Genomic DNA, 24,085 nt, shown 5'->3' on the forward strand with positions numbered 1-24,085 from the left:
ACTCAAAAGTTAGTAAGCATCAGGAGCAAGGAATCAGAGCTTAGTTCTCCGATTCAAGCCCAGTCACACCAGGATAACTCCAAAAGACACCACCGAGTATCCCTTTTGGGGGCAGAGGACGTGGTATTTTGAATTAGCACAGAAGACGACACAGTCGCAAGAAGGGATTTCCGCCGAGGCGGACCGAGCGCCTGCGGGAGGGAAAGGAGAAACCCAGCCGGAACAGGGCGGGAGGAAGGCCTGCCACCGGAGGAAGGGAGGGGCACAGGAGAGCCGTGGAGAGGGGACTACATTTCCCACAAATCTGAGGGGGGGGGGGCAGGGCGAGGGGCGGGCGTCGCGGACATTACCGGACAGGCCTTGCCTGGCAGTACCAAGGTAAATGCCGACATTGCGGCTCCGAAGGAAGAGTAACTCATAGTCGGCTGCTAAGATTTGTACTAGTAACTCTCCTAATCTCTCCCGAGCTGACAAATGCGCCCCGGGCGACGTGGGGCTTTTTGGGCCGCAGGACTCCACTCTCACAAGCGCTATCAATCCTCCTCTTGTTTGGCCTGGGCGCGCTTCCCAGAGAACCGAGGACGAGGAACTTGGTGCTAGAAAGGTGAAGGCCCAAGGGCCGACCATCCGCACTGGTTCCTCAGTCGCCCCTCCCCACGCCCTGTCGCCTATTTACTTGTTCGGGCTGTGCAGTGCCCGGCTCCTCGGGGCATGTCTGGGTGGTGCTGGGGAAGGTGCCTCTCACTGCCGCCCTATGTAGCGGCAACCTCCGGCCTCCTTTGGTTGCTGCTAGGACGTTCTTGGCTCAGAGTGGCCTCAGCTGTGGAAAGCCATTTGGCCAAGCACTTCTAAACCTCTCCTTCTAACATCCCTAATCCTCTCATCTGCCCTGTAAGGTGGTATAACGGTTACCCCCGGAGAGGCTAAGTAACTCGCCCTAGGCCACAGAACTTAAATGGCGGAGTAGGAGTTTCGCCCCGAGCCTGTTCGCATCTAAAGCCCTTTGCATAAGTTCCATCGCCTTCCTCACAGCTTAGCGAAGACAGGGCAGGCGCTGCGAATCTCAGGCTCATGCTTTGCCCAGCGGTACCGACTAGCGCTGCTTTGGGCCGGCGCGCAGACACCCAACTCCGCGTCCCCTGCGCGCTCAGCCGGTCGGTCCGGCCTGTTTAAGGAGCGAGCCCCGGCCCGTCTCCCTCCTCTCCCCGGCCCTTCCTTAGGGGACTGGCAGCGCGCGCGCGGTCGTGAAGGCCGCGGGCGAGTGGGTGGAGTTTGCTGCGCGGCGGCGCCGGCCGCAGCTAGTGGGTCCCGGTGGGCTCTGGGGCGGGGCTGCGGGGAGGGCGGTGCGGACCGGTCGAGCGACCCTGCCGGGATGGGGAGTGTGGCTGCTTCGCCAGGGGCCTGCGCCGTGGAGAGCGGCTCCGCGACCACCGCTGGCCAGAGCCCCGCCGTCTTCTGCTAGAGATGCTCTTCCTCTCGGTGAGTTGTTCTTCTGTGTTCGCTGACCGGCTTCTCGGCCACAGTCACGCCCCGGGGAGGAGGAAGGAGCTGGTCCACCCCCGTTCGGGTGGCCTGGGAAGGGCAGGGAAACTGCGCGGTCGAGTGGGCCGCCTCCGGTCGGACATGTCGATCGGCGACTGCGCTCCATATTCCAGTTTCATGCAGGCTCCTGGGAAAGCTGGTGCTGCTGTCTGATTCCAGCAGACAGACCCTGGGACCGGGGTCGGCGTGGGCGGCTGGAGATGGCGGACACCAGATCCGTGCACGAAGCCAGGTTTGAGGCGGCGGTGAAGGTGATACAGAGTTTGCCGAAAAATGGTAAGTGCCCTGGATCTCCCGTCGAAGAAGCCTTCTGCAGAGGTCTGAGGCCCCGGTTTCTGTATCTCACCTACTTTAACCGTTTTTTTCTGCTCCTATCCTTGCTCTTTTAACCTACTTCTGCGTTTAAAAGAAATGTAATCGAAGGGGAGGTATCGAATGTGAGTTACTTACCTGCTGGTCTTTGAAGCCAAAGACAAATGTATTATCCAGATTTTAAGTTGTAGAAAACAAAGGTCTTGTCACTTACTGACTGCGGATTTGAATATGTTAGAAAAAACATACACAAAATAGTCGTTTTGTCATCTCAGACGTTGAATTGGAGGAGGATACATGAGGGATTGAAAGAAAAGTGAATGAACAAAATGTAAAGAAATAATACAGGAACTTACTTAGCTATTGACTTCTTAAATGCTCAGGAAAGAAGCATGATTCACTCCTTATAGAAAGGCATGATTCCAGGAGTTTTATGTGTGTTGCGCCGCGCACCACACATTTTAAAATTGGATACAGACTTGATGTCTCTAGTCTTTGTTGGCATTATATATCACTTATTAGGGAGCCCATGTAACTGTAAATACAGTTTGTTATTTATATAACATTTAAGAAGATATTGCAAGGTAAGATAACCTGTGTTGCACAATATTCAGTATACCATTATTCCCAGAAAATAAACTGGTATTAATTGAAGCAGAAGTATTGTTATAATGAATTGCTAAATATTTTTATAATAATACATGTAAATTGGTCAGCTGTGGACCATTTTGCAAAGAGTAAGATCTTATGGTTTTTTAGTCCTTGTTGCTTCATGTTTATTTTAAAGTCCTAAGGTTATAGTGAATCCTATAACATCTATGTTTGGTACACCCTTGACCTTTAGAAATTTAAATACTTATGTACTATTTTAAACACATAAAATAAGTATGTCATATTTGAGCACCTTGAAGACAGATTATACTTTATTAGAATTTTACACATAGAACAAACACATTTAACATGTTACCAGTTTTTTCTGTAATGTATTCTAATGTAATATCGTTCACCTTGACCAATAAGCTTTTAAATCTTATTTGATTGACTTACTGAAGATTTTATGACATAAGGTTTTGAGTTTAGACTTGTGTTTCTTAAATACGTAACCATTTTCAAGTTTCTCTTATTTTTCTTCTCTCCTATATGAAGGAGGACTGTATCAAACATTAGATACTCCCAAATGAGCATACATTATGTAGATAAGTAGGATTGTTATTTTGGAATGAATTATTTCACTCCTGGCCAAACCTGAAACACCAGCTCTCAGTTTGTCTGTGTTGTAATTATTACAACATTTACCAACTACTAGGTTTTGATTAGTATGTGTAATCTGCTAATTACACAATTATAAAGGTTTTAAAATATCTTTTTACAGTTTCAGTTTTTATAATTTTGGCATAAAAGTAATAGATACTGAATGTAAAACTTTTTTTAAACACAAGTAAGATGAAAATAAAAACAATCTCTATGACTACTATACAGAGATTTCCTTTATTTTTTGATGTGTTTCCTTGTACTTTTATGTATATAAATACTAACTTTGCAAAAATGGATTGTAGTAGATGTGCTGTTTTTTTTTTTTATTTTGAGAGGGCATCTCTCATATTTATTGATCAAATGGTTGTTAACAACAATAAAATTCTGTATAGGGGACTCAATGCACAATCATTAATCAACCCCAAGCCTATTTCTCAACAGTCTCCAATCTTCTGAAGCATAATGAACAAGTTCTTACATGGTGAACAAATTCTTATGTAGTAAATAAGTTCTTACATGGTGAACAGTGCAAGGGCAGTCATCACAGAAACTTTCGGTTTTGATCATGCATTATGAACTGTAAACAATCAGGTCAAATATGAATATTCGTTTGATTTTTATACTTGATTTATATGTGAATCCCACATTTCTCCATTATTATTATTATTATTATTATTATTTTTAATAAAATGCTGAAGTGGTAGGTAGATGCAAGATAAAGGTAGAAAACATAGTTTAGTGCTGTAAGAGGGCAAAAGATGATCAGGTGTGTGCCTATAGACTAAGTATTAATCCAAGCTAGACAAGGGCAACAAAACATCCACAGATGCAGAAGATTTCTCTCAAAACAGGGGGGGTGAGGTTCTAAGCCTCACCTCTGTTGATCCCCAATTTCTCACCTGATGGCCCCCCTGTGACTGTGCCTGTCTTAGGTTGTACCTCCCTTGAGGAATCTTACCTGTTTCTGGCTAACCAGTCATCTTCCGGGTAGATGTGTGGTTTTTAAACTGCCTTTTTTTTTTTCTTCTCATTTTATAGTAGACCATGAAATGTTTCTCAGGCCATTATTTATCTTCTTCTACAATATAATTTTTAAGGGTTGTTGTTTAAATTATCCTGTTGTGTGTGTGTGTGTGTGTGTGTGTGTGTGTGTGTGTGTGTGTGTGTGTGTGTTTATACATATACATATATAGATATACATACAAACACAAAATTATTTGGCCAATTATTATAAAATGTTTACATCCCAATTTTTCCCTATTATTAAGACTATTGCAACTTCCAGCACTTGTTTGTACAATTTGAAATATTTAAACATAAAAAAGGTTATAAATATTCTAGAGACATACATAAAGAGTGATTTTCAAAGAAATTGATGTGCCCAGAATTACAAGGTTGAAAGTGAGGAAATTATTTTACCTCAGATTACTTCTTTTTCTAACACAGTACACACTGGTTGACTTTAGCCAAAGTTACTTATCCACTGAAAAATTGAAATTTGGTCAATAGGAGTTGAATTTCTTACTGTTAAAATTTTATTAAGCAGAGTGTACATTTAACCTTTTCGTTTATTCTAGTCAGTTTTGGTTTGTCAGTCTTTAAATAAAAATATCTGATTACAGTTGCTTAATACAGTTATTCTATATTTTAATGTATTTGTTTTCTAAATGACATTGCCAGTTATTTTGGTTACTCCTACAGCATGTTTGTTCATTTATTCTTTTATTTATTAAATTATATTAAGTATTGTTATTAAACTATGAATATCTTCAAGTTTTTTTAAGTCAAAGGAACTACCAGAGCCATAGCTTTTGTTTCTGAGTTAGAAATAAATATCTGAACTATTAATGAAATGTTTAAAAATCACTTTTAGTATAGCTAACCTAGTTTATAGCCTTAAGTCATCAGTTGTATTCTCCAAGTGATCCATACTTAATGTATATTTCCAATAGGTTCCTTCCAGCCAACAAATGAAATGATGCTCAAATTCTATAGCTTCTATAAGCAGGCAACTGAAGGACCCTGTAAACTTTCAAGGCCTGGATTCTGGGATCCTATTGGAAGATATAAGTGGTAATGTTATATAGAAAGCTATGAAAGAATTTTTATTTTAATTACATAATTAGTATATGACTGTTACTTAGTAGGGTTATGTATTATTCTGTGCATGAAGTGTTCTAGGTACATGTGCTCTTAACTCACAATTACACAAATAGGAGAGTCTTGGGGATGAGAGGAAAACAATAAAATTGAAATCATTTTGTTAGTTTTTACTATTATGGAATTTTTTTCTTTTTATTATGCCAAAAACAGCTCTGAAACTAAGTTAAGCTAACTCTCCTGCCAACAAAAATAATGACTTTTGCTTGTCACGTGACATTGTTTGCTTTGATCCTTTGAGATACTAACTAGGAACATGACTCGGGTCTTGCCATCCTAAGTCTTATCTAAGCTTTCATTCCTGTCCCACTATAGTTGAATAGAAATTTGATGTTTAATTTGATTTAAAAAATCATACAAGATCCAGAGATGCCTCAGCCATTTTTCCAACCAACATTTGATGTTCTTATGTACTGTTGAAGACTTCGTAAATGTCTAGCAAAATGTTTAACGTTATCTAATGCAGATTGTACCTCATGAACAGAGTTTGCTAATAAAGCATGTCTTAAGAGCCACACATTTTCATGGCTAAATTTATTCACTCTGAATTGGAAGCCTTTAAAACTCTTTTGAGGATTTGTTAGTACTGTACTTCCCTCTAAGGTTTTTATGAATAGTCATAAAATAATAGGCTAAATATGAAAGCAATGTTTTTTAAATCTGTTTTAAGAAAATGTATTTATTTACTTTAACATTTTTCTTCACAGTTAACCTTAAGTAGGATTAAAGCTTCCAGAAAAAATGTACATAGAGTTTTTCATTTTAGAGAAAAATTTCAAAGGACTGTTCTCATTATCTAGGGGTGTAACATTTTCTTGGCATTCACATTTTCTTTTTTTTAGCAGTAAAAAGCCATTACTTTTTTTTGCGTGTAAGTTAGACTATTATTTAAGTCAATGGAAACTTTTAACCAAAACTTATGTTTGTTTAAAACATAGCTGTAGCAGTTCACAGAGTCTTCTAAAATGTTCATTTCTATCCTATTCTTTATAATGATACAAAAGCATTTAAAGAGTTCTTAGCAAATAATTATGAACAGTCTGTAGTCTATGTGGCCTACAGTTTATGTGGTATATTTACACTCTGTAAGTCTATACATGGGTTATATACTTACTAGTTTTAAATATTAATTTGCCAGTTAATTCACTCTGATATTTTTCTTCAAGGTGGTGCATTTAAAGACATCCTTTGGAGACATAATATGGCTTTAAGTATAGCCTCTTTTAATTTAATGACCCTAAGCATCAACTATAAATTTTGTTCTAAATAATTGAAAATCAGGTGACTTTTTGTTGATACTTGGATATTTTCATTACTAGGGATGCTTGGAGTTCATTGGGTGATATGACCAAAGAGGAAGCAATGATTGCATATGTTGAAGAAATGAAAAAGGTAGGAAAAATAATTTGCAGTAGAAAATAAAAATATTCAGAGCAGATCTAATTTAATTTTGTTATCTGGTGAACTAGTTGCTTTGTTTTAAAGAACAAAGAGATTATAATGTTAGAATATAGAATCTAGATGATTGAATTTATTAAGGCTTCATTTGTCTCATCACAGTTCATCTTAAGGTATTTTTTCCTTTAAAATATATGACATTGTGGTGACATGGTATTTTGTTGTTGATTTCATCTTCCCTTTCTCTATACTCAACTTCAGCAGTAAGTATAGGAATAGGAATCTAAAAATATTGGTGTCCCTTATTCAGGAATGTGGGACGTAACTTGGCTAATGTTGAAAGCATTTTTGCTTTGGAACTTTTTATTTAGGAGAAATAGTTATATAACAAGACTGCTCAGCAATGTTCTCATACGACTTTGGACCCGTAGTTGAGATAGTCCCATCACTGGACTACTTAATAACAAACATTTTTCTGTATATGCAGAAATCCTTCAGAAGCAAAATAAGTTAAGAATGCTTTTTGTTTCTCTAGTAACTAGTAAGGAGGACCTTTCCTTATTAACTAGCTCTGTTAAGTCTGCTCAAGGTATTGTTTTGAGAAGCAAATTTATTAGGGTATCATGATTTTAAAGATGATCTTAGTGCCTTTTTAAAAAGGACCATTTTTATGTTGGAGATGGGTCAGAATTTGTGAAATTCAGATCTGTTTGATAGTCTTAAATCAATTTATCTTTGAACACAATGAAAAGCTGTAAAAAGGAAGATTATTTTTTTTGTCAGATGATTTGACAGTATTAATCTTTGCAGTAATTTTTGTTTGATAGATTCAGACTAACTTGTTTTATTCTAGTATCTACTGCTTATAGCTGTGACCTTTATTACATTTTTACATTTTTTATTTAGAGGACTTTGTTTTTAACAGAGGGCAGAGTTCAGTCCTTTAGCTGTTAACTATCAGTAACACAACAAGGAAGCCTTTCAAAAGCGGAGAGAGAGAAAGACAATCTTAAAGCCTTTTTTTGGCTTGATAACTATTTTCTTTTCTGTAAAGATCATTATAATTTTGGGGACCACTTCTATAATACAAAGTTGAATTGAACATTAAGTAAAAATTTCCCATTTTTAATCCAATTTTATTGATCAATGATGTTGCCATAGTTTAAAGTAGATAGGGATGGACTTAGTATATTGCTGCCTTTCAGATATCTTAAAATGCTGTACTTTGCTGTAAAAACTTCTCTGATGAAAAGAGTGCACCAACTGTTTACACTCAGACTTTTAAAACTGCATTTCATATGGTCAATGTAATAAAGTTTATAGTGAACTTTTAAAGGTAAATCTAAAAATATTAGGATACCCATACATTAAAAGTTTGATTAGTCTCTTAAATTATTTTCAGAGTTTTGCTTTATGGGTATCACTAGATAAAATTGCATGCTTCCAAATAATGATGTGGGATAGTACATTATCCCAAGAATTTGATTTCTGAATTTGGGACCTTTCCTAATTACAATAATTTACAAAATGAAGCAATTGTTAAACCATGTTCCTAAATATAGCTCGGAAGTCACTATACTATTGCTCTTTAGAATTACTCATTTCGTGTGAATCTCATTCCATGCCTTTGCATTCAAGAGTTTAATGAAGTATTATTTAATTTATATGTTTTAATGGATAATGTTTTTATAGAAAATGTCTTTTGTAATTTATGAACTTTCCAGTGAAGTATCACTAAAAAGTTGCTGGAATCAAATATTCTCTTAAAGTAATTTAATAAGATGTTAGCTTTGAGAGACTCAAATAATTAATGTGGTTTAGGAGAAACAATCCATGTTTCCTTAAATAAAGTTTATTTTGATTCATAATTAGAAGGAAATAGAAAGTCCTATTTTCTGTACAAACTTTACAGGCTATATTATGGAGACTTCCAGGAAATTCAACCAGTAGTCCAATAATGTGTACTATATCTGTTGAATTTAGAGAGAAATCAGTCTCCTCAACCCTGGCTGACACATTAGACACAGAATTAACTCAAGTGGCACATTAGAATTACTAGGGATCCGGTGTAAGAAAAAAAGAAAAATTCTAATGCCACAGCATAACCCCAGACTGATTATTTTAGGATTTCTAGGAGGATGGCATAATCACTGTAATAGAGAGAGGATTGGAACAGAATATCATAAAGGATGGAACCTAAACATCACCATGGCTGAGGATCTATCTGGTCTATAGCTCTATAAGTTCAGAACATCGGCTCTGTCTGAGTATGAAAGGTGGTTTGTCTTTAAAGGCTTAACTCATGATAACCATCTTTTGGAGATTGAGGGGAAAACCAGAATGCCAATATCTTAACACACAGTGGGTGATATCGTTTTCTAATGACCAGCATACTCACAATTGAGATACAGGACACTCCTCAAAATGTCAGAGGCACCTTGGGAAACTGGACTAGTTATTGCTAAGATTGTTGAACAGAGAGTAGAGCACTGGGACTTGGACAGTTTTAAGCAATGTGCTCATCTGAGTCCGAGAAATTACTTTTTCCTTTACAATACAGTATCTTGCCAGTATATTTCTTTTTTTTTATTTTGGTATCCTCAATCTATAATTACATGAGGAATATTATGTTTACTAGACTCCCCTCTTTACCAAGTCCCCCCAACATACCCCATTAGTCACTGTCCATCAGTGTAGTGAGATGCTGTAAAATCACTACTTGTTTTCTCTGTGTTGCACAGTCTTCCCCATGGCCCCCACATTATACATGCTAATCGTAAGGCCCCCTTTCTTCTTCCCCCACTTCTCCCTCCTTTCCTACCCATCCTCCCCAGTCCCTTTCCGTTTCGTAACTGTTAGTCCATTATTGGGTTCTATGATTCTGCTGCTGTTTTGTTCCTTCAGTTTTTTCTTTGTTCTTATACTCCACATACGAGTGAAATCATTTGGTACTTGTCTTTCTCCGCCTGGCTTATTTCACTGAGCATAATACCCTCTAGCTCCATCCATGTTGTTGCAAATGGTAGGATTTGTTTTCTTCTTAGGGCTGAATAATATTCCACTGTGTATATGTACCACATCTTTATCCATTCATCTACTGATGGACACTTAGGTTGCTTCCATTTCTTGGCTATTGTAAATAGTGCTGCAATAAACATAGGGGTGCATCTGTCTTTTTCAAATTGGGCTGCTGCATTCTTGGGGTAAATTCCTAGAAGTGGAATTCCTGGGTCAAATGGTATTTCTATTTTGAGCTTTCTGAGGAACCTCCATACTGCTTTCCACAATGGTTGAACTAATTTACATTCCCACCAGCAGTGTAGGAGGGTTCCTCTTTCTCTGCAACCTCGCCAACATTTGTTGTTGTTTGTCCTTTGGATGGTGGCTATCCTTAGTAGTGTGAGGTGATATCTCATTGTGGTTTTAATTTGCATTTCTCTGATGACTAGCGATGTGGAGCATGGTATTTCTATTTTTAGTTTGCTTTCCACAGTGGTTGAACTAGCTTACATTCCCACCAGCAGTGTCTGAGGGTTCCCCTTTCTCCACATCCTCGCCAGCATTTGTTGTTCTTAGTCTTTTCAATGCTGGCGATCCTTACTGGTGTGAGGTGATATCTCATTGTGGTTTTAATTTGCATTTCCCTGATGATTAGTGATGTGGAGCATCTTTTCATGTGTCTGTTGTAATGCCATTAGTTTTTAATGCACAATTTGTAGATCATTGTAAAAAATTTTACATGAAGCTTATGTAAGAATACTCTTCACAATCAGGACAATTTTAAATCTCTAACATACAACTTGAAACTTTTGTAGAAGAGTTATAACATTGAGTATATAATTAATATAGATACTTTGGGGACTCTGTAGATGAACTTCAGATCTCAAAATTGTTGTAAATAAATTATAAATAGTATTATTTGGTACTAGTATAGATCACTAATGTGATTTCACAGGATTTGTTTCTTTTGATTACAGATTCTTGAAACTATGCCGATGACTGAGAAAGTTGAAGAATTGTTACATCTCATAGGTCCATTTTATGAAATTGTAGAGGACAAAAAAAGTGGCAGAAGTTCTGATCTAACCTCAGGTCGGACAATTTTACATAGTCACTTTTAATTCAGCAACTGATATATTATGCAGGCATTGATAGTTATGTCAAATTTTTTTTTTTTTTACTTTCACATGCTAGTCCGACTGGAGAAAATCTCTGAATACTTAGAAGGTAGGAATAAAGAAATCCATGTAAAATTTTCGTTAAAAATTTACATGCAAAAGAAATTCTGCACAAATTTATGTATAAGCTTTTCATTCCAAGTAATCATATTACATAAAATTGCAAAATACTGTAAATCCTTTAGATTTAATCTTGAAGTTTTTAAAACATGACAGGTGGTTCACTTAGTATATACAAAATTGTAGCAGAGTTCATGTTTTCTTTTGATCAATCCTTTTTCCTATTTTGCTTTATGAATTATATTAGCTGTACCATGGCTGAAATGACTTTCTAGCTAATTATAAAGCAGGTCTGTTTAACAGTAGGGTAGTAAAGCTAAAACAACATCAGGGAAATCACTTTGCTTGGTCTTTTGCTTTTTTAGGTTTCTACTTAATGTGCTCTCAGTAAAGAACCAAAAGAGTTATATTTTGCATACTAATAGGAGTTAAATAATATGCAGATTTGCTGATAGCGTAAATATTGGCCCTTTTGATTTTTTCAGAAAGCAGAGTAAAATGAGCCAATGAGAGTCATTTTAAATGAAAATTATACATGTTTTATATAAAAATCAGTCTGGTATCCATTTTTTTTTTTTGGTATCCCTACCATCTATATCTGATTTGCCTAGGGGATTCAAATGTTAACAAATAATGTCCCTTTGAATTCATGCTTATTCAATTCAGAAAAAATAGAAAGTGTTTTCTCTGTGTGAAGCGTGTTAGGATGCATACTTAACATATAACTAAGTCCGTACCTACTTTACTAATGTCTGGCTTACTACTAGAGACAGATATTCAAACAACTAATTATAAAAACAAGCAAGAGAGAATAATAATAATAATAAAGGCTCAGGTCCAAAATTCCTTAGCTGTAATTTAAAACTTCAAACATCTTGATAAACCAAAGGTTTTTTTATAACTCCTTGGCAGCAAAATCTGTCCTGATATGAACTTCAAAGCAGACCTTGACCTGAAATGACTGTTTAAGTATTTATTTATCCTGTTTAGTGTAACTATTCATGTTTTGCTGCAAGAATCTTTCCTTTCTCTTAAGTGAAAGCTACCTTAGGCTCTGTTTAAAGTGTTACATAAAACACAGGGTAATGTATGACCTTTGCAAAATGAGAAAACTGAATTTCTAAGCATAGGGTTGTAAAGGATGTCGACCTTGTACATAATTTATTTAACCTGTGCCATTCTAATGGACATTTAGATTGTTTCCTCTTCTGATCTTCAAAAAATGCTGCTGAAAGTAATCATGTACAAATGTCATTTTACATATGCAGAGTACATGTATAAGAACTAATACTGGAAGTCTAACTGCTAGATCAAAGGATGTAGATGTTCGCAGTTTTGTAAGATACTGCCAAATTGCAGGACAGTTTGCAATCTTGACCATTTTTCCCCCCCTAAATAGTCCTGTTAAAAGTAGCCCTTTAGGCTCAGGAGAACTGATATATCTGTGTCATATGGGCTTTTTCAGAATATATATACACATTAAGTTTTGAAATCGGGAAGTATGAGCTATCCTAGTTTGTTTTTTTCCTAGATTGTTTTATCTTTTCTGGATGCCTCAGATTTTCATATGAATTTTAGAATTACTTTATCAGTTTTGCAAAAAACACCAGCTAGAATTTTGACAGGGATTACAATGAATTGTAAATCATTTTGGGAAGTATTGTCTTCTCAACAGTATTGTCTTCCAGTCCATTTATTTAGATCCTCTTTAATCAACAATGTTTTGTCATTTATAGTGTATTTTTTACACCTTTTATCAAGTGTATTGCAGAGTGTTTTATTCTTTTTTGGTGCTATTGTAGATTGGATTGTTTTCCAGTTTCATTTTTGGATTGTTTAGTGTTTGTAGAAACACAATTGTTTTTTGTGTATTGATCTTGTATCCTGTAACGTCACAAAATCATTTACTCTAACAGTTTTTTGTAGGTTCCTTAGGATTTTCTAAATATAAAGCATGCTTTCTGTAAAGATTATTTTGTTTCTTCCTTTCTAATTGGGATGTCTCTTATTTTTTTCCTTGCTTAATTCCCCTGGCTAGAACCTCCAGTATGATGTTAAATAGAGATGGCAAAAGCAGGCATCTTTGTCTTGTTCCTTATTTGGGAAGCAAAACATCCAGTCTTTTAACATTAACTATGATGGTAGTTGTGAATTTTCATAGATGCCCTTTATCAGATTAAGGCAATTTTCTTGTAGTTTTACTTTCTTCAGTGTTATTGTGATAGAGTGTTGGATTTTCTTAAATGTTTTTTCTGCATCTGTTGTGATAATTGTGGCTTCTGTCCACTGTTTTTGGCCAGTAGCCACTTAAAAAACTATTAGTATCTGAAGAATGATGGGAATGTAATTCCCTGTCTCAAAGTGTGGTCTAGCAGCATTGGCATCACATGGGAGCTTTCTGGAAATGCAGGATCTTAGATCACCCCAGACTGATTCCGAATCATGTTCACTTGATCTCAAGTGACCTATGCAAATTAACATTTGAGAAGTTCTGATGCATTTATTCTCAAAGTAGGATTGGTCAGTAGGAGAGTTTAAGTGATTGATTGCATTAACAGACATATTTCTTAAAAATTTAAACATAAAGACAATAATGTAAGTTGTGCACATGAAGTCCTGAATATAATAAAAGGATAAAATTTTAAAATGTCGTTGAACTACAATTGATGATGTTATGGCCAAAAATACATATATGCTTTCAGCATACTAACCTACAGCTGTCTCTTTATTTACCATGTGTAAAGGTCATCCATCTCTAACTTAACTCTTTTGATTGATGTTAACTTAAAAACAATTTTCCTTATGCCTTACTCAGAAAGGATTTAAGATAGCTTTATCATTTTTTTTGTAAACTGATAAGCAAAATAATTTATGTAATGTATGTATATTTATGGTGAAAGAATACTTTTCTATATCAAGAGTCCATCTTTTACTTCAGAATCATTGCTTATTTGTAAATAACAGTATTATTTGTAAATCATGGCTTTATTGTATGTTACAGCATTAGAGGTTAAGTGGTCATTTTGTATTTTAGATCTTGGTAATGTTCTAACTTCTACTGCAAATGCCAAAACTGTTAACGGTAAAGCTGAAAGCAGTGATAGTGGCACTGAGTCTGAGGAAGAAGAGATCCAAGAAGAAGGAAAAGGAACAGAACAAAGTGACACTGGTAATTTTTGATCATGGGATGAAACTCCATATGGAATAGGATGGAAGAATATGGAAAAGTTTAGGCTGATGTGGCATTGTAAGAGATTAGTGCATATGGTGGGATGTGGCTTATTGACCCTGTAAAGGGTTTGCTGTGGATCTAAGGGCTCTACTTTGAAGTGTAGAGACAACCAGCCTCATGCACAGATGGAATAGATACTAATTGAAGGCTGACAGGAAACACACCACTCCTCTAAATGTAATGCCTGAATGCTGTCTCAGAAATGAAGTCATGCAATGTATTGTTTCCAATATGAATTTGCATGCCACCAAGGAGAGGAGACAAGTGAAACCCTCAATATCTTGGAATCCAGAGAATAAGGTATAGGTAGCAGTTTTGATGAAGAGGGAACATTGGAATCACAAGGTACTTGCATTTGGGGGCCTTGTTAGGAAGACAACTGGTGATTCTCAGCATAGTTTTGCCTTTACTTTATAGTAAGGTATGACAAATAATACCTTCATTGAAAAATCTTTTTATTGAGTGTGTGGACCCCTTTATACTGGTGGCTGTCATATAGCAATTTGCTTAGGTCTGAGAAGAAGCAATTTGCTGATTCACAGGAAACTGAAGCGCTTTTGAAACCAACACAATTTACGTGAGCTCTTAGCATATAATACAGGTTTTTTCAAGGAGCACCCCATTCTTTTGATCTAAATAGGGAACTCTTCAAAGGGATTATGTATGGTAGGTTGGGGAATTGATATTAAAACATTGGATATAGAAGTTGACCTCCTGAGAACTCTTTAAGAATCTCTCCATTTTCTTACATAGGGAAGAAAATGGTGAAATCCACAGACGATGAGAATTTAGAAATCATTGTCTCTAATGGCTGTGACAGAGACAGCTTTGTTCAAGATACACAGAATGACATTCATGCCAGTTCTTCCCTGAATGGCAGAAGTGCTGAAGAAGTAAAGCCTGTGGGTGAAAGCTTGGAGCAAACTGGAAAAACTACTGTCTGCCTTCACCGAGGTATTATCCCATTGTAGGGATCCATCCAGCTTCTTTCCTAGAGTAGAATATTCTTTTAATAATAATTTTAGAGTATTTAGGAGCCCTGTAGAATTTTAAAAATCTCTTATTCAGTAATATCTTAGGCGTTAATAATATTTTAAGGGTTTATAGCTTTGAAAAGTAGTGAATTAAAGCCAGGGCTTTTATATTTTTATTGAGACATTTTACTGTGTTTTAGAATAGCATTTTAAAATACAATTTTGAAATGTTTATTTTTATTTCCTCATATTTCTTTTCCCTTAAACTTCTGATTATATGATATCTTTTGTTCTCTAATCAGCGAGACAAGTTGTAGTCTTCTCATATTTTAAAGCTCTAGGGGTAAGCCTGTCGTTGCCATGTGTTCAGCGAATTGTTAACATTGCTACAATTCAGTCAAGAAACAAAATATAATTTCTTAGTGAAACAACCAGACTTGTATACTTGCATGCCAAATTTAGGCCTTCTAACTGGTAGTCAGTTTTCTATTATTAAGGTCATTAAGTTTTGTAAGGTTTAATCTGGACAGTATCTTTTGTGTAATTGTATTTATAAAATACTTTGTAATCATTTCAAATAAAAATTATCAACTACATTTATTTAAAGTTTTGGTAAGTTCAAAGAAAACTGTGTGGTGTGGTCAAATTTATCTCCAAAATGAAAATAATATAGAGGTAATAAATTTAAAAAATGGAGTAAATGTATTTTTCTTTAATTAGAAAATAATTATTCTACCTGGACACTTACTCATATTTAGATACAAATGATGATCATGTTGAAGATGTTTCTGGAATTCATCATTTGACAAGTGATTCAGACAGTGAAATTTACTGTGATTCCATGGAACAATTTGGACAAGAAGAGGTAAAAATGATTTTTAATTGGTCAATTTTCAAAGTGGTGTATAACATTGGTTAATAGCAGATGTATATGTGTTTATTATTTTGAAAACATACCTATGAAATGTTTAAACATTTGTATTTCAAACAACTTTTTGAATTAGAAAATAAATAAAATTCCTGAATATTCAAAAATAACATTTAACTGTTATACTTACAAATATTCTGAAAGAGGTGGGATGGGGAGGCAGAATATACTTTATTCTAGACACTGTTGGAAACTGATTAATGTTCAAGAAAACTGAATAATTTTCAGACAAATAAATTTGTTCTTCACATTGACTTTAGTATGTTGGATTGAAATTTTGAATGGAAATAAATTTTCAAATTTCAGTTAATTGGCATTTAAGTATTAGAAATTAACATTTGAAAAAAATTAATAAAGCTACTTGAATTCCTTTTCCTCTGTGACAACTTTTTCTGATAATGACCAGGTTGTAATGTTTGGTGTTTTTATATTCTTACCTGCTCTCTCCTGGCCCTTCTAACACAGTTCAAGTATGTATTACAGCAAATCATTTATCTTTTGCCTCCCTGAAGTAATGATTTTAGTATTTCCTTGTGGTGTTTTCCCCTTTTTTTTCATTTCATCAAGCAATTAAATCTACTTTTAGTTTTCTCAGATTTTAAAAACATGGATAAAACGCTTTTCAACAAATGAGTAGCATAGGTGGGACGAATAAGAAGTCCAAGCTAAGAATGAGCTGAAATCAATGGAAAATGAAAATGAAAAGTGATAAAAATCCAAATTCCCGTTTATTTTCTCTTTTCAGAAACATTTGTTTGGGGAAGGTTGGTGATTATCAGTAAATAACCGGTTACTGAGTTCTAGGTTTGCTTCTATTTTCTTTGTAAGGCAGTTGATGGACTAAAATCTTCTTGGAGCTTCGACTTACTTTTTGGCCTCTGTTAGCATCACTCTTGTGTTTAGGCTTTGTGCCTCACCCACCCGGGCTTTCTCTCCGATCCTCTAACATGTTGAATCCTTTTGCCTTCTGTCTTGCAGCACCAGCACCTTTGCATTCATTTTGCTGGAATGTACCTCCTTCCCCCTTTACCGAGTTACCTCCTGCCGACCCTTAAACCCTAATTCAGATGTCCCTTTCTGAAAGAAACCATCTTAGACAAGATACAACCCCCACCTCATCACCACCCTCACCAATCTAGGCTAATTATGGGTTGTCATTCACAGATTACCTAGGTGTGTTCTTTTAAAACTATATTTTTTGGAGTCCTTGAGAATCAAGGTGCTTTTAAAATTCTTTTTGATGATGACTAATGTCACATTTATTGTTTGCCTGTTACTATTTCAACAGGTTCCTTTTCTCACTAATTTCCACTTAACAAAAGTTTTTTAAAAAGTCTATGATATCGTCTTAAATATGTCAGTGAAGCATGCCACACTCAATACACACCATATGCACACAGAGTAGGCAATTTTCTTTCATGTTTGACATAGTTATCCCATTGCAATAGAGTATTTAGCCTGGTAATATGATATTTAGAATTTGCTTTGGAGTAATTCACTGGTGATGGTCATGGGGCTGACAGGTAAAACAAAAATGGCCCTGAACTGATAATTGTTGAAACTGGGTACTGTGTTATATTTGAAATTTTCCATTATAAGAAGTTTTAAAATGAGCATTATAATTGTCTGTGGTACGTTTCGGTTTCCTTGTGTTTTATGTAATAACTAATGTTGCCTATGTGACAGATTATTTTTGCTTCTATCAGAAAAGTTTAATTACGTTCTTCATACAATTTTACCGTTGTTAGTATTGCTCTATAGTTACTACTTCGCAACTTTTTTTTGTTATACTTCCTTGTGACTTCTCATATTCCCTGTTTTAAAGAGTCATTATTTATTTTGTCCCCAAGCTTCATCTCTGTATCTTATCTACCGAGGGATTGGCCAATCTGCCAGTATAATTAAAATTTCATTATTTTATTTTTTCATATTTTATTAGTTACTTATTTTATTATTATTACCCAACCTATTCTTTATGTAAACTCAATCTTACATACTCCTACTTTCAACTTCTTTATCCATGGCAGATGGTCTATATTAAAATCATTTTTTAAAGCATAAGTATTAGAATTTTATTTTCAGGATTCCTGTGCTTTTTGATGACTGTAAATGTTTCTGTCTTGATTTCTGTCCTTTGCATAGGTTCATGGTCTGAAAGCACTGTATCCCATTGGTTTTACTAAAATCTCTGACGTGATAGAAACCCTCATACTTTCAAGGGCTTCATCTCTCTTACCAAATTACCATTGCAAAGAAAGTCAATTTTTTATTTCACAGCTTTTGTTCTCAGTCCAGTTTAAATCAGTTGAGTAGTTTATAGATTCATTTCTGAAAGGTTGAAATTTTGAAAGATTGAATTGTTATTACACAGTTACTGCTTTGTAGAAGCTAAAAAGCTAAAAGCAAATCATGTCCTAAAATAGCCATTTAGTGGAATAAATGATGGTTTGGAAGTACATTACTCTTGTGAAACTGAAACCGAGATTTGGAGACATGAAGTGTTTGTATATGTACAGATACCTGTGCTAATGATATGATTTCCAGCCAGTATACTGGTGCAGACTAGTCCACTTGGAGTTTTGTGAGGTGGGTTAGATTTCTATGATGAAGGAATAAGGGGGAAACGGTTTAGGTTTTGTTTTCCCCTTTGTTTTACACGTTCTTCTTACCTCTTAAGCGGCTCTTCTCGAACTTCAGCAGGGAGCTTGTTGACTGTCCACAATCTTGGGCCTCAATCCCAGAGTTTCTGACCTGGTTAGTCTGGGGTTGGACCACGAATGTGCATTTCTGACAAGCTCCCTGGGGATGCGGACACTGCACGTCTGCAGACCACACCGTGAGGAGTGCCCAGTGCACAGGAAACTAGAATTCTACCACGACTGGTGGTGTGGGTAGGGGATGGATACTCCTATTCCACCTGTTCTTTGCTTTCATCAGATAATTTTGTTTTCTGTTTCACTGGGAAGACAGAAGCTGTTAGGTCATTACTACTTGAACTGCGTGCCTTGGCGCTGCTTTAACTTACCGACTGTACATTATACCCATTAGATCTCTGCCACCTTTCTTCCCACCTCAGGGGAACACATGTCCTTCTTCCCACCTAAGGTAGTTTCTTTACTTTGTGTCATATTTTCTCTCACCTCTTTGGAGATCTTCATCTTTTATACCCTCTCTCAGCTATTCCCAACCAGTGTCCCTCTTCTGCTTTCTTCTCAAGGCTACACATATTTATTTCCCTTCCATCTTTAAAAGAAAGTCCTGTGATACCTTCTAACTTGTCTTACCTCCCTCCTTCCCTTCATGGCCAGGCTTTCTGTTGGTCACGTTCATTCACTGTGTTCATACACTTCAGATACATGCCGACATGCCTTTGTTGCTAATTTGAATGGATGCTTTATGTTTCCTATCTCACTTGAATATCACTAAGCAATATTAGCTATACTCTCCTTGAAAATATTCCCTTGGCTTCCATTTCACCATTCTTGTAAGGGTTTCTTTTTACCTCTTGGGCCCCATGTAGACTTCCTCTGTGAGTTTTTCTTCCTCTGTTGACCCCTTACATTTGGTGTTCACCAGGAATATATCCCTAGTTACTACTCCTTTGATTTCAACCATTCCCCACATACTAATGATTCTCAAAGTGATGCCTCCAACCTGTATGTTTCTTTTGAACTCTAGGTGCTCTATTAGACATCTTGCCTAGGCACCTCAAGTTTTACCTATCTGTAGCTATACCATAGTCTCTTTCAGTCCCCCTGAAACCTTGTCCTTTGTATTTCTCATCCTGAGTAGTATCATAAAACCATCTAGTCTTTGCCTTTCCTTTCCTTATCATGTTCAGTCTTGAAGTCCTGTCGATTCTGTAATCTCAAAAGCTCTTACATCAGCCCCTGCCCCACTGCTGCTTTGTTGCACATGCTGTCATCATTGCCACATCTTTGACTTGGCTTATATTGATCTGTTCTTCAGGTCTTAGTTCCCGTCATCTCCCCTAGGAAGTCTGTCCTCACCAAGCCTCCACCCGACCCCAGTGTGAGCTGCGCGTCCCTGCATGAGCTCCCATAGCATGCTTTGTACATCTTTTCGTAACACTTATCAAACTATGTTGTAATAATCTTACTTTGTTCACTCCCTTAACAAGGTAAGTTTCTTGCAGATAGAGATCCTTCATATTATCCTTAGAGTTTAGTGTAGTAATTAGGATAAGAGTAGATAGTTAAATGTTTCTTGGATGAATGACTGGCTCATGAGAAACGTCACTGCCAAAACTCCTCCATTCTTTGCTCATGGACGAAACATTTCCATACCATTTCTTCCTTACATACTGGAAGCAAAATATTATTTTCCATAATAACATAGAAAAGTTTTTATTAAAAGTTCTATTATCATGCAAACTTCATGGTGTATAATATATGTTTACATCTGTTAACTCAGTGTTGTTTTAAATTTGTAGTCTTTAGACAGCTTTACATCGAACAATGGACTACGTCAATATTACTTGGGTGGTGATCCCAGTCAGCCCTTGGAAAATTCTGATTTTCCTGAAGATTTCCAAGTATCTTCCAGAAATGGCAACACTGGGTATATGCAGGTGGTAGCAGTTGAAGGAAAGGGTGAAGTAAAGCACGGAGGAGAAGATGGTGGAAGTAACAGTGGAGCCCCACCCCAAGAGAGACCGGGTAGAGAGAATGAGAAATTCTCTAATGTCAGAAGAGGGAGAGGTACCTATTACTTCTTTTTTGTCTTCATTATCTTTATAAACTAATTAGTGAAATGGGGAGGTTCCAGATAGGAAAGGCATCGGAACTGTCAGTCTGCAAAGGGAATGTTAAAAGTTTTCCTTACATAACATCTGACCATTTTTCTTTGATTTGTTCTCTCCTTTGATGCCACAAAGTATAATAGTGTCCTCCACAGACACAGGGGAAAACGTTTCTATTTCTATATCTTCTATGCAGTTTTGAGGTAGCCAGATTTGTGTTCTGTCACCCCCTGAGCAATCTACTTACGGTTGCGCCAACTGTGCGGCCACATTTTTTTCCTACTATAGGAAAAATATGAATTCATTGTCTTTTCCACATTCCTTTACTTAAGTGAAAAGATATCATTCAAAGCTGACAAATCAAGTAATAGAGATAAAAGAACCTTTAACCATACTGAGATTAAACAATAAGAATAGCCATGATCATGTAAAAATAGAAAGTTGAATGGAGAAGAAAAGTAAATATATTAATTTATTTATGTAAGTATTGTGAAAAAGAATGAACAGGAAGAAAACACCATAAGATCTTAGGTGTGAAATCAGACACCCACAAAAGCAACCAAGCTCATAGATGCAGAGAACAGTTTGGTGGTTGTCAGAGGTGGGGGGTGTGGTAAGGAGTCAGAGGGTGGGGAAAATGGTGAAGGGGTCAAAGGTAAAACTTCCAGTTATAAAACAAATAAGTCCTGGGGATGTAATGTATGACATGGTAACCATAGTTAACAATGCTGTATTGCACAAGATTAATCCTTAAAAGTTCTCATTACAAGAAAAAATGATCTAACTATATATTATGACAGATGTTAACTAGAGTTACTGTAATTATGTTGCAATATAAACAAATACTGAATCATTACGTTGTACACCTAAAAAAAAAGGGAAAATTCCCTGCATAATTTCATGAAGTCATAAAAATTAAAGGATTATTTCTATATCTGGTTTAAAAAAGTCTACATAAAATAAAGCATGGATGCACTGATGGACAGTGACTGCATTGGGATATGGGTGGGGATTTGATAATATGGGTAAATGTAGTAACCATATTGTTTTTTCATGTGAAACCTTCATAAGAGTGTATATCAATCATACCTTAATAAAAAAATAATAAATAAAGCATGGAGACATGGCAGGAAGAAAAAGAGAATTAATGGTATTAAGAAAATTATAGTTTAAAAATAGCCATTTGAACACATGCAAAATTGTGAATACTTAGTCAAGGAAACAAAGATCATATTGCTAGAGCCTTGGTTTAGGTCCATTTCTCTAGGCAATTTGTCAAGATTGTGTATCTGAAGGCTCCTGTTTACAAGCTGACTTTAACCCACCTCCTCCGTGCTACTGCTCCCCATAAGCCACCAGGTCCAGAAAAATGTCAGACCCTGAAGTTAAGCTTTGCTTTGTAGTGCATCAAAGAAATATTGAGTGCCTGTTCTGTCAGGGTCTGTTCTGGTCCCTGGAATGCTGTAGAGAACAAGACTGGTGCCTCCTTCATGAAGCTTACACTTAGTGAAGGGGAAGTTGACAGTAAATAAGCAGATAATTCAGATAGGGTGCAAGTGGTGAAAAGCACCCTGGAAGGCAAAAAAAACCCAGGGTAATTAGCACGGCTGGAGGTGGGGATTACCAAAAACATGGGAGTGGTCTGCTTAATCCTGTCTTTTTGAAGGCTGGGTTGAAAGCTGAATAGTATATAGCATATAGTAAATGAGCAGAGGCAGGAGCAACTCTCTAGTGTCATCAGTGCCCACTGACAGGCCATCACAGATAGGTCAAGTTCTTAAGGTTGCAGGAAAAAACCAGTCTCCAACTGGACTTCACACTTCTCTTCCCATGTAAAGTTCATACCAGTATCTGAAGTGGTCCTTCATGAAGGAGTAGTTCAAAATTTACTTCCTTTCGATACTAGAGTATAGGAGTCTTCAAATTCTTGGAATCTATCTATGAGTTCTAAAGAAATCAGCAGAAATTTGAACAAGAATTTATCTACAAAGACATTCATTGCAGTGTTATTTGTAATCACAAAAGTTTGGAATCATCCTAACCATCTAAAAGTGGGGAATGAGTGAATTACTAGGGAATTTATCAGTCATTTCAGTGTATTTGGAATAAAATTTAATGATGTAGGTAAGTGTTTATATTATTTTTTAAAATCAGGGCACAAAGTCATGTATAAAGGGTAATGCCATTTCTGTAAATATATACATAGAAAAAGATGGATATATAACAAAATCTTACTAGTAGTGAGATTTCAATATCTATCTAAGTATAATGGAAAGAAAAACACATTCTAAAACCCTTTGGGAGGCTTAAAATACGGTGAAACCAAAAATGACCAAAAAGGAAAGCATAGCTATTTAGTATAGTTTTCAGTGTACTCTAAAGAAGCAGTCTTCAAATTTTTTTCAGTCTTATCTGTTTATTAGTAAAGAATTTGTGAGAGTGCACCCCAAATACGTATATTATTTGTGAGTTACATGCATTTAGTCATGTACTATTATCTCAAGTACATTATAAAACCTTAGCAAGAAAAATTGAAGAATGCATCAATGTACGTAAATGTTTACATATTTACTTCTTTGATCTCATCTTTTGTGTACTTCCTGATTGTGTCCACTCCACTTTGGCGATTTAGACCTCAAAGAAATAATAGAGGAAAATGAATAAAACATGTTATTTCTTTTATAAGAATTATTTTAAAGGAGTTTTTTTTTTGCTCTCTCAAAATAGGTCATAGGATGCAACATCTGAGTGAAGGAACCAAGGGTTGGCAAGTGGGAAGCGGAGGTGATGGGGAACGCTGGGGTTCAGACAGAGGGTCGAGAGGCAGCCTCAATGAGCAGATTGCCCTTGTGCTCATGCGACTGCAGGAGGACATGCAGAATGTCCTTCAGAGACTTCACAAACTGGAAACACTGACAGCTTCAGAGGTGAGCCTCTGAATTTGTCTTCTTCCATTGTTGAGCCTGTAAAACAGCATAACTGTAATCTGTGTTGATCAGGTTTGCACAAATCAATGTAGTTTAATGATTTTTTTTTAAAGGATCTCCTTTTGCAAATGCTAGTTAAGAAAAGACTGCTTCAACAGTTAAATACCACTTCATAGAAAATTAGCAGTGCCATGTTGGAGGTAGGAGTAGGGTCTTGGTATTAGAGGAATAGGAGCTGTTAAACGGTGCAGTTTGGGGAACTAATAAAGAGATCGTAACGAATGCCTTGGAGTTCATCATTATGGAGCCCTTCTTTTGTAGTAAGTGTTGTCGTCTATCTTCTTAAAATGCTGCAGAG

At 36.3% G+C, this 24,085-nt stretch overlaps 1 protein-coding gene across 11 annotated transcripts in view; it reads left to right on the forward strand.

The window, feature by feature from the left end:
• The first annotated feature begins 322 nt into the window (after positions 1 to 322).
• The window catches only part of LOC118969747 (acyl-CoA-binding domain-containing protein 5), a 50,079-nt gene continuing 26,316 nt past the window's right edge, over positions 323 to 24,085 (forward strand). For 3 of the 11 annotated variants that reach the window (XR_012127950.1, XR_012127951.1, XR_012127952.1), the window contains exons 1-11: positions 391 to 1,479; positions 1,656 to 1,818; positions 5,061 to 5,181; positions 6,588 to 6,660; positions 10,644 to 10,758; positions 10,861 to 10,893; positions 13,939 to 14,073; positions 14,890 to 15,090; positions 15,869 to 15,975; positions 20,492 to 20,759; positions 23,528 to 23,727. Coding sequence is in view for 1 of the 11 variants with exons in the window: in XM_073229072.1 (XP_073085173.1) it covers positions 1,465 to 1,479; positions 1,656 to 1,818; positions 5,061 to 5,181; positions 6,588 to 6,660; positions 10,644 to 10,758; positions 10,861 to 10,893; positions 13,939 to 14,073; positions 14,890 to 15,090; positions 15,869 to 15,975; positions 20,492 to 20,759; positions 23,528 to 23,727 (1,431 nt within the window). In the remaining 10 variants the exon portion in view is untranslated. The other 8 variants (XR_012127956.1, XR_012127957.1, XR_012127955.1 and 5 more) reach the window with 7 other exon arrangements.

The sequence above is a fragment of the Manis javanica genome, chromosome 2 (genome assembly GCF_040802235.1).
Source record: "Manis javanica isolate MJ-LG chromosome 2, MJ_LKY, whole genome shotgun sequence".
Lineage (NCBI taxonomy): Eukaryota > Metazoa > Chordata > Mammalia > Pholidota > Manidae > Manis > Manis javanica.